At 43.7% G+C, this 11,686-nt stretch overlaps 1 protein-coding gene across 4 annotated transcripts in view; it reads right to left on the reverse strand.

The window, feature by feature from the left end:
- The window catches only part of SLC4A7 (solute carrier family 4 member 7), a 1,353,206-nt gene extending 1,344,666 nt beyond the window's left edge, over positions 1-8,540 (reverse strand). For 2 of the 4 annotated variants that reach the window (XM_069648779.1, XM_069648777.1), the window contains exon 1: positions 8,307-8,540. In XM_069648779.1, the coding sequence (XP_069504880.1) occupies positions 8,307-8,354 (48 nt within the window). In that variant the 5' untranslated portion in view covers positions 8,355-8,540. The remainder of the gene's footprint in view (positions 1-8,306) is intronic. The other 2 variants (XM_069648778.1, XM_069648775.1) reach the window with 1 other exon arrangement.
- Between the last annotated feature and the right edge of the window lie 3,146 nt (positions 8,541-11,686).

Below are 11,686 nucleotides of genomic sequence, written 5' to 3' on the forward strand. Positions count from 1 at the left end.
GCACCCACCACCAGAACCTCAGTCTTGTCCCCGTTGAGTTTCAGCCAGTTGTGAGTCATCCAATCTCCCACGGCAGCAAGACACTGAAAGAGGCAAGACAACATTGCAGCCTGCTCAAGATCTAGGCGGATCAGGATCGGAGTATCATCGGCATAAGAGTAGCATCTGATGCCGAAAGGAGCTGCTGAGGACACAAGTGGCTGAATATAAGATGTTAAAAAGTGAAGGAGACAGGGCGGAGCCCTGAGAGACCCGGCAGGAGAGAAAACAAGGAAGTGAGGAAAAGAGAAGAAGTGAAACTCTGAACTAGGATAGCAACAGCTACAAGTATGGTCTCAAGCGCTACAAAGAGGGAAGCCCATTGCCGAAAGCCAGGCCCTAGACTATGCCGCGGAATGGTCCATTAGGGTCACTTTCACTCTTACCAGCCACTGCAGACTTCCCTAGCATAAATAGTTCTCAAAGCAACCTTCCACTGTCTCCTGGATAGAAAGGAGAAATCAGTGTGAGCCATCTTGCTGTACAGAAGCTAAAAAACATGGCAGACATAATCAAGACCTTATTATCCCACGGAGCGGTACTCAATTTCTGACCTCGGAAAGGATGAAAGGCCGAACCTGCCAAAGCAGGCTGTGCACAGATATCGGGGGCGAGCGCTTGGCTCACTGTGCCATCTGACCGGCCAAGTATCCAAGTGTTTGAAAAACATCCACAAAATGTACATTTAACAGCAAAGGGCTCTGTGGGCAGAACATGGGTAACTTCACCAAGAATTCTTTAACACCATGCTATGTTCATACACTGTTAGTCAATCATTTTGACAAAACCTCTGAATGCCCCAATTGCACAGAATTTACCTCGATTAGCTGTCAAAAGCAGAGTAAAAAAAACCATTGAAGGAATAAAGATAAGAATTCTATATCTTTGTAAATTCATATATTCTTTAAGCAAATGCCAATATGCTCGTAGTCGCGAAACCAGGCCCAAGTGAGGTTTGGAATGGAGAAAGCTATTTTTTCCTTCAGCCAAATTTGATAAATCCTTTAATAAGACATTTAACATCTTTGGCACGGCATCTAGTAGATGTTGGAAGGCCACTCTACAAATGGGAATCTAAATGTAAGAATGCCACAATGTTGGAATTGCTCCCAAGTTAATAACTGCCGGTGCACCAACTCCTTACCCTCTCCATGTCCCCGGCTCGATCCTAAGAGTGAAGTTACACATGTCATCTTGTGCATGATCTATTTTTTGTCTCAATTGTTAGTTTGGTGATAATTGTCCATGGGTCTCCTATACCTCAATACCCATCAAATCCTAGCTCCGTTATTTTCTTGTCAAATGTTTGCATAAATAGGGTTATGGTTATATTTGAAACAGCCCTTGAGTGGTATTTAGACATTTACAAAACTGATGGCGCCATTAGAAATATCAATCATAACTTGCCAATTCTTAACTTGATATGTAGCCACTTTTTCTGATGCAGTTCGTCGCAACAGCACCCGTTCCTGCAAGATTTATGGTGATGCAGTTCACTCGCAACAGCACCCGTTCCTGCAAGATTTATGGTGATGCAGTTCACTCGCAACAGCACCCGTTCCTGCAAGATTTATGGATTATTGGGCACCTAACAGAACAACTTGCAAATTTCAGTTCCTCCATCAACTAATACTGTGCCCGAATTATGGATGCTGCGAAGAAGCCTTGCTTTTAGGAGTAACTATTATTGATGGTCACCATGGACAACAAAAGGGATCCGAGTGAAATCTAAGCACCAGAAGTTTGTAACAGACTCATGAGTTAAACTATTGGACAAAACAAGAAGATTGCAATGCCTTTTTGAAAAAGGAGTCATCGGTTGCCAGTTGTGTTTGTGCCAGTTAGTGACCCATCCAGATGGTTCGATTTTAGTACCATAGAGGGGAAAATAACTACCCAAGTAGTGACAAGAGCAAAATTATCCCACCCCCCGTAAGTGCACGGTAAAACCTTTAGGGCGATGGTCTTATTTTTGTAAAAGGTTTTTTTTTTAATCCACATACACCAATCACACCTCTATTAGGGAAGCAGACTTATTGGTCACCCATGTAACTGACTCAAGGTGCCCCCCCCCCAATACTTCCACCATTTAACTCACAAAGTTGCCTGGCTCAAAGCATTTTAACCATTTATATCCCGACCAGACACGTGATCATGCCAAAGAACCCAAGAACCCCCCCCCCCTCTAGACTGTGAATGTCTGGGTGTAGTCCAAAAACACTGGTCCTCATAACTGCATCAAGCTGTGCTAACACCAAACACAATCTCCTACCTATGAACACAATCTCCTACCTATGAATTCACAGGCTTGAGAGAAAAAGGACTTTCATCAGCAAAAGAGACTGATATTTTAAAGACTGCCTTAAAGTGGCAAAAAGGGTAGACGTAATTAGGACAGGAGGGTTGGAAAATGGTTCTCGGCAATCCAAACAAAAAAAACAAAACTGCCCTTCAAATAAAACGAACAGGGTTCCTTCCAAGAGGATATTTAGGGCTGGGATTGAAAGGGCAAAGGTTTCATATAAGCTGTAGCACGATCACGTTCCATCGACAATGATCGTATCGTACTTGCCCAAGGTACGAAGAAACATACCACAAGCCAACATTTCATGCACGATAATAATGTTCAGATGTTAGTGAGACGCCTCACTATGAATTAGCAAATCATGCATCCATTATCCTGGCCTGTGATCCACAGCAGAACAGTGTACGGTCTACGCTGTGGCAACAAACCATTCCCTAACCCACCTTACATCCAACTGTCTAGTCAGAGGCTGAAAGAATAATGGTGGTTTAACACAAGCATCTTTCAAATACAAATCCTCCTACTACCTTCCAAAGACAATCATTTTTCCATGTCCTTCAAAATCAAAAAAACACGGCGTTGCAGTCTAGAAAAAGCAGCAATCATGAGCCATCTGGGGGCTGGTGGGGTGGGCGGAGGGGACAACACAATGGTAATGCATAATACTTTAGCAATAAGAGCCAAAGGATATTACCATCAGGTTAACGTCCTGAGGCAGGGGGACATTGCTATTAGAACATTAGACACAATGTCAAACGAGGAAAGAAAGGATAAAGACTGGAATGTTGGGACTTCCAACATCCATTACCGACATCTGCAATGGAACTGCCAAATTTCCAATGTTAAAGCGCTCAATAAAAAAGGTCTACTGGCATGGTGGCAGAAATGAAACGCAGATGGCAGCAACAGTGCTCCAGAGAAGATATAAGAGCGGGAGTATTTTACTCCCCCCTTTTTTTTTTTAAGTTGGGAGTAAAATGATTTTATTAGCAGGTAAAAATATATGTCCAATTCCCAATTAGAGTATTCTATTAGCAAGTAAAATTAGGTTTTCACAACAACAAAAAAATGTAATATTTATTTCTTTGCACCTAATTATTCATGCACAAAAATAAAGATTTATTTAATTCTTACAATTAGGCATTTAAAATAGTTTCCTTCCTGTGGTACTACTGGTCCAAACAGACGCATGGAGCTGTGAGGGTAAAAGCAGAGGCACAAGATTCTACATCATTTCCTATTTTTTGTTGGGAGTGTTTTTACCCCCTATATTTTTCTGCAATATTTGCTCAATTTTGGGGCGTAAAGTGGCCGATACACCCCTCATCTGTAGGGCTGGGCAGCACCATGGCAAACATACTCCGCTGACAGAGGCCAACAGCCCTTCAGCCAACGGTTTCATACAGAGGTCCCAATTAACTTAACTATGGGGTTAATTCGGTTCCTTTAAGAACGGAAGCAATAATCTTATGTACTTCAGGGCAAGGACAAACACTGTAGTAACCTGAAACATTTAAGCACATCACATGGACTACCATCTGTCCAAATAACAGACCCGATATGTGAATTGAATTGCAAAAATAGCTCTTTATCAAGGCTATTGTGTACAGTCTGTAGCCCCCTGTTGGTTCCTGGTCCGTGGTGATGGGTGGCTGTCTTGTTGAGACAGTGGCTCCTGTTGGGCCTTGTTGAGCTGGACTGCCTGCAGTTGCGATGCGGCTCCAGTGAGGCAGACTGTACACAATAGCCTTGATAAAGACCCACGGGTCGAAAGACATGTCGGCTGACAAACCAGGGACACAGTTATCCCTAAATGTATCAAATGCATAACCAACTGAATGATAAAACAACTGATCACCAGTACAAATAAAACCGAAATATCGCAATTACCACTGTGTTAGAACCATTCTTTGAACTACCTAAGCAAGATAACCAGGGGAAAAACTCTGTCTTTCATTTATTTTTTATTGTAGGTTTTGTTTATTTGTTAATGCGCGCCAAACCCAAGGGTAGCCGGGCGCAACAGTTTACATGAAAACTTAAGCTTGTTACAGTGTTTGGCATGAATATGTACAACACAGTGGCAAAAAGAACGTAGATATATATATATATATATATGAGACTATATACAATCATATGCATATAAAACAGCAGCAAAACGCAGATATGTACAAGCATGTACCCAGAGGCGGGGCATGTCTTGGGGTGTCCAGGCAAAGGGTGGTTCGTGGCTAAGTAGGAGGCTAGGTGAAAGTTATGTGTCATTGGCATGCAGCCAGTTGATTATCTTGTGCCTGAATTTCGGGTACGGTTGTTCCGTTCTGAGTTCAAGTGGTAATTTGTTCCAGCAGTGAGCAGCTTTGACAGGAAAGCTGGATCCTCCCGCGGTGGAGCGTTTAAACCTAGGAATCTCTAGTTGGAGGTGTATATGGTTATGTTGGTTTGCCCATTATGCAAAGTATTTTATATGTTTCATTTTACAATCTAGACAAGAAAAGAATTGAATAAGAATGCACCACTAATTGAAAACCTCTGTCAAGCAACAACTTGGGCTCCAACTGCATCACTTACACTAGCCAAGATATTAAAAAGCTATGTGAATTCAGTAATTATTGTTCTTCTATTTGTTCTCTAGTGCACACAAAGCAGAATTTTACTGCCGCAATTTAAAGCATGAAAGAATAAAATAACCTTGACAAAATATATGTAAAGAGAAAAAAGGTATGTGGTAGGACGCCACCTTCTTGTTTCCCAGTTCTGGCTGCCAAATGCTGGAACTCTCCTTCTCACGATCAGAGCCGAACCTTCCTTCTGGTCTTCAGAGCAGAAGTGAAGAATTTGCTCTCAGAGAAGAAACACCAACAGGCCCCAGGTTTCATCCACAATCCTCCCCTACTGAAATCTATGTACCTCAACACACTTCGCACTGGATCAACGTTCTTCTTTCTTTCCTGCACTGCTGACCAAACTGTAACCGCCGGCATTTCCATACACTTACCTGTACTAATATCCAAGTGACTGTTGGCCAATGATCTTATATGTATGCATCTGTAACTATGTCACATGTTCAAGTGCCCAGCTACCTCAGGGTTAGGTGCGTGTTACAAATAATAAACTAAACTTGCACGAGTCAATAGAAAATTGCTGCAAATCGAATAAGTTCAAATGTTTAGAGTGATGCAAGTATGGGTTAAGGATGCCCTATGCGGGTATAGGTAGTATTTAAACCTTTCCTGTCCGCCGCCATTGGCAATCTGTTTCCGGACATAAAGGCGCATTAGTTATGTTACCAATGTTATGTTTGTAGAGCAGGCACTCCCCTACTCCATGATACTAAGGCCCACCCAGAGCATGTTCAACACTGATGTTACTTGCACTAAACACAGGTACCAGCTACCATAGAGGGGAAGCAGCACATAACAGTTCATTGGGAATACTGAGGAGGATCAGATGATTTGTGGTAAGGTCTGCAGTTGGCAAGGCTAAAGGAGAAGTGCTTCAGGGCGCATTGAAGGATATTCCGTAAGGGGTGGTTATCGAGCTCCAGCAGCTCGGGGAAGGGCAGCTGACGGCAATTTATTTCGGTTTGTTCGGGCAATGTTGGTCGAAGGATCACAGGACAGGTGTCAGGTGGTTTCAAACAACCCCAGTGAGAACGAAGAGCTTGATGAATGAGAGATATGGGTGCTATCCCAAGAGAAGATGTGCAGTAGGTGAAAGGATTGGGCAAAAGATGTTGCGAGGCGAGCAGGAGCCACCTGAACAGCCCTGGGTAGTTCCAGCACAAATGTGTCCGCCCCCCCAGAACCGACACAGCCCCGTCGAGTGAGGCTCCCCCAAAAAGGCCTAAACGACCAAAAGGAAGAGCCAACCCAGGGATAAGAAGCCACTGGTTGTTGTCAAAGTGCTTACATTAGCACAGGCAGTAATTGACCTGGCAAGATCAGTGGTGGTGCAGATAGCCAAAACACCTTCCGTTGGCCCTGGTTTTGGGAGGGGATGCGGGGATGATTAGACAAGTGATGCAGCTCTGCCACCAGCTCCACACCGGGTGGCTGGGGCAACAGTGCAGCCCTGGTACTATCTACAGGTAATGTGTTGGAAACTAAAAAAAGGGTAATATGGCATTGGAGGAAATGTTAAGTATGATAAGGGGGAGGGGGTGGCACAGACAGCTAATAACACAGGGCATCCTGGAAATGTATATCTATCTTTACTGATGTGGCTGGGACCGCCCCCATTTATTTGCTCCAAATGGACTGATCTTTGTGTTTCCAAAACTTTACGACAGTTTCTGTGGTTTATATAAATAAAACGTTAACCTGTTTATCAGAATGAGATCACATGGGGGGGGGGGGGGGGGGGAAATTTTAATGGGATTTCGCCACGTATGGTTTTTGGAATGTGGGTGGGAAGTAGTAATCGGACTCAGTGTGGAGTTTACATGGAAGAGGTATGAAAATTATAAATAAAACAAAAACTGGAGGATCAAGGAAAATGAATTCACGGCCAAGGTTTAGCGAAACATGCGTAGGTGATCGGAAAGCAGTGCGTTAATACAAGTGCGCCGCAACGTACAAGGTACCATGAAATGTACATGCTATGTAAATACAAGGACATCCGTTATCCTAGTTTGTGGCTATACTGCCTTATTCATAAATGAGTGAGCCGATAACGTAAACTGTGCCTCAAAACAAATGGATGTAAAACGTGTACCAAGCCATTAGTGAAAGAAAAATATGGCCCGGGGATCGAGTGAGTGCCATTCTTTCTTCCACTAAACCACTGTCCATGTAAGCCGTGTGGGCGAGCTTGCCACGACGCACGGTGCTGTGGGCGGATGCAAAGCAGTCAAAATGCGTGTATGAGGAGAAGCGCTTGCATTAAAGTGCTTTGTAGAGCTCGGTGGCTTCCTGTGCACAGAACCTCACCCGTGCGCCCAGAGTACATGATACAGTAAGACATTGTGAAACACTGAAAGCTACACCCCAATTCAGCAGTGAGTCAATACCATGTCTCAACAACTGGCAGAAATTCTGAATCCGGTCAGTCAACGTGCTCTCATAGCTCTGGTTTATACCAAAAAATAATAATAATTCTCTGTTACCCGATTTCTTTGCACCCCCTGCACACTCGTGTGGCGACAACACACATTATATATGAACAAGAGGGTCCCTACTAGGTATCTCTCAAATTGCATGTAATCAAGTCAGTGGAGTTTTTAAATTGTGTGCCGACTTGATTCATTCATATACATACAATATGAGATATACTTAGAAAGGACCCAGTATGTTCATATAAGATTTAATGCCCAATGGTTCCTAGAATAAAAATGAGTACATGTTAGTTCCACGTCCCCCTTTAACAAACCGATCCCAAACCAGGCTACAAATTAAACTAAACACATCATCTAGGGCGAAAGACAGAACAGTTTTCACCAACTCAGTAAATAAAAGGGGAGGCATGGGTTCCAAAGTTGGCTCCTTTTAAAAACATAAGCCACAGGAGGGAAGATTACCCCTGCCACTTAAGCAGAAGTGGGTGGGTCTCCTGGAACTTTAAGCCCCAGATATAGCTCACTACAAACAGCACGTTCCTACCGACAGCTCATTGTTTCACAGTCTATGAGGTTTGGCCACGCACTGTGGCGGGGACTGTCCTGAAACTATGCTCCACGTGCTGGGAAACTGTGGGCATAGTAGCAGAGGAGAATGTGCCATACTGGCACATATGCCTGGAAAGCCAGCTAGACTGCCTGGGCAAAGAAGGAACACTGGGGTTGGGGAATCGAATTCCAAGCTAGGAAAGCGTGTGGGTTGGTGGCAGGGGACAGCTGGACATGAGCATCTCTGAAGGAGGCCGTCACCCCCTCGGACCCGGCCACATTGGTCAGTTTAGCACTTGGTTTAACAGTTCCACTTTGAGCAGAGGCGCACGCATCCCGCTCCCTCCCCGCTCTCACCGCCGTCAGCAGCGGTCTCATCTGCTCGCCGTCTCGGTCGGTCTCCATCTGTTCTATCCCCCTCGGGCAGCGCTGGGTGGCAGGTTACACTGCTGCCCTGGGCTCAGAGAGATGCGCACCCGGGCACAGCTGCTTCACCTGCTGGACCTATATAGCACTCAACGTGCCCGCGCGCGGAGTTCGGCGCCGGAGACGCACGGGTCTAGCAGTGCAACGTCACAAAGAACTGGTGACGTTCCCTCCCCTCCCATCGCTGGTGAAGAAACACGCCGGAGGGCCAAATCGTCACCGCCTTCTGACAGCCATGGAAGAAGAAAGAGGACACGTAGTGGAACTTCTGGCAGCAAATTCTCGTCGGCCGTCTTGGAAAATAGTATGGTCATGACACTATGAGAAAACATACATAAGGAAATAAGGCTTCGTAAGCTCATTTAGTTACAATTGTTGACTTGATTGACAAGAGGCTAAATATATACGTAAAATATACAATTAACTTAAAATAGTGTAGCTTCCAAAAGTTAACTATAATCGGAAATAAAAACAAGGTGCTTTTTGGTAACAAAATCACGCATTCCGTTCAAAGATGGCCGCCACTTCAAAGTGTATCGACGACACTCGTCCTTTCTCTTTGTCTCCGAAGCTCCCACGCTGCAAGTGTTTTGGTTGTATGTGTAGAACGTGTGCATTCCAGACGGACGGTCAGTGTCTTGTTGACCGCTGCTAACTGATCAGCGTGAAGGACTCTTGCCACCTGCTATGGAGTCCGTTTGAACACGTTCAGACATTGCATTTTCATATATTGCTCTCTGATTCCTCAACTCGGAATTAGTTGCAGACTGCAACATATGCATACTTGCCAACATTCAGACGCACCTGGGAGGGAGATTTCCACAGGGAAATCGGGAGACGCATATTTCCCCATATGAATGCATTGGGGCTACAGTTATTTTAGGTGGGAGACCGTGAAAAATAGCGATATTTTTCCCTTAAAAATCGGGAGTCTCCCACCTAAATTGGGAGGGTTGGCATGTATGCATATGTTCTCTGCTGGAGTTACACTTTCAAACACACAACCTGTGTACACATTGGGCAGACACCACCACCTCAAGTTGCGTATTATTTAACCAATGCCTGTAACCATTTTTTGGGGGGGAGGGTTATCATAGAAGGCTGAATCCTATATCATTTTCTTAGGATGTCTGTGCATTCGGAATTCTATGGCGAGACGAGCATTATGGGAACGGTGTAAAACCCGGAACAGGCCGGTACGCTTCCCTAATATATAAAAAGGCAGCAAAACTCACCTGAAAAAGATGCAAACACACGTGAAAAACATTTTGGAAATGGGGAAGGTTGAACAATGTGCTGTGATTAACCCATTACTGCCCAGAATCTACATTTTCACACGAAAAAGTACACGGAACGGGCCAGAACGCTACCCTAATATATAAAACGGCAGCAAAACTCACCTGAAAATGATGCAAACACACAGGAAGAACATTTTGGAAGTGGGGAAGGTTGAACAATGTGCTGTCATTAAACCCATTACTGCCCATAACCTACATTTTCACACCAAAAAGTACCCGGAACGGGCCAGAACGCTACCCTAATATATAAAACAGCAGCAAAACTCACCTGAAAATGATGCAAACACACATGAAGAACATTTTGGAAGTGGGGAAGGTTGAACAATGTGCTGTCATTAACCCATTACTGCCCAAAATCTACATTCTCACACCAAAAAGTACCCGGAACGGGCCGGAACGCTACCCTAATATATAAAACGGCAGCAAAACTCACCTGAAAATGATGCAAACACACATGAAGAAAATTTTGGAAGTGGGGAAGGTTGAACAATGTGCTGTCATTAACCCATTACTGCCCAAAATCTACATTTTCACACCAAAAAGTACCCAGAACGGGCCGGAACGCTACCCTAATATATAAAACGGCAGCAAAACTCACCTGAAAATGATGTAAACACACATGAAGAACATTTTGGAAATGGGGAAGGTTGAACAATGTGCTGTGATTAACCCATTACTGCCCAGAATCTACATTTTCACACCAAAAAGTACCCGGAACGGGCCGGAAGGCTACCCTAATTTATAAAATGGCAGCAAAACTCACCTGAAAATGATGCAAACACACATGAAGAACATTTTGGAAATGGGGAAGGTTGAACAATGTGCTGTCATTAACCCATTACTGCCCAAAATCTACATTTTCACACAAAAAAGTACCCGGAACGAGCCGGAACGCTACCCTAATATATTAAACGGCAGCAAAACTCACCTGAAAATGATGCAAACACACATGAAGAACATTTTGGAAATGGGAAAGGTTAAAAAATGTGCTGTGATTAACCCATTACTGCCCAGAATCTACATTTTCATACCAAAAAGTACCCTGAACGGGCCGGAACGCTACCCTAATATATAAAACGGCAGCAAAACTCACCTGAAAATGATGCAAACACACATGAAGAACATTTTGGAAATTGGGATGGTTGAACAATGTGCTGTCATTAACCCATTACTGCCCAAAATCTACATTTTCAAACCAAAAAGTACCTAGAACGGGCCGGAACACTACCCTAATATATAAAACGGCAACGGCAGCAAAACTCACCTGAAAATGATGCAAACACACATGAAGAACATTTTGGAAATGGGGAAGGTTGAACAATGTGCTGTCATTATCCCATTACTGCCCAAAATATACATTTTCACATGAAAAAGTACCCGGAACGTGCCGGTATGCAAGTCTAATATATAAAATGGCAGCAAAACTCACCTGAAAATGATGCAAACACACATGAAGAACATTTTGGAAATGGGGAAGGTTGAACAAAGTGCTGTCATTAACCCATTATTGCCCTAAATCCACATTTTCCCACGAAAAAGTATCCGGAACGCTACCCTAATATATAAAACAGCAGCAAAACTCACCTGAAAATGATGCAAACAGACATGAAGAACATTTTGGAAATGGGGAAGGTTGAACAATGTGCTGTCATTAACCCATTACTTCCCAAAATCTACATTTTCACATGAAAAAGTACCCGGAACGTGCCGGTATGCAAATCTAATATATAAAATGGCAGCAAAACTCACCTGAAAATGATGCAAACACACATGAAGAACATTTTGGAAATGGGGAAGGTTGAACAAAGTGCTGTCATTAACCCATTATTGCCCTAAATCCACATTTTCCCACGAAAAAGTATCCGGAACGGGCCGGAACGCTACCCTAATATATAAAACAGCAGCAAAACTCACCTGAAAATGATGCAAACACACATGAAGAACATTTTGGAAATGGGGAAGGTTGAACAATGTGCTGTCATTAACCCATTACTTCCCAAAATCTACATTTTC

This window comes from Ambystoma mexicanum, chromosome 2q (genome assembly GCF_040938575.1).
Source record: "Ambystoma mexicanum isolate Mex_15411 chromosome 2q, UKY_AmexF1_1, whole genome shotgun sequence".
Lineage (NCBI taxonomy): Eukaryota > Metazoa > Chordata > Amphibia > Caudata > Ambystomatidae > Ambystoma > Ambystoma mexicanum.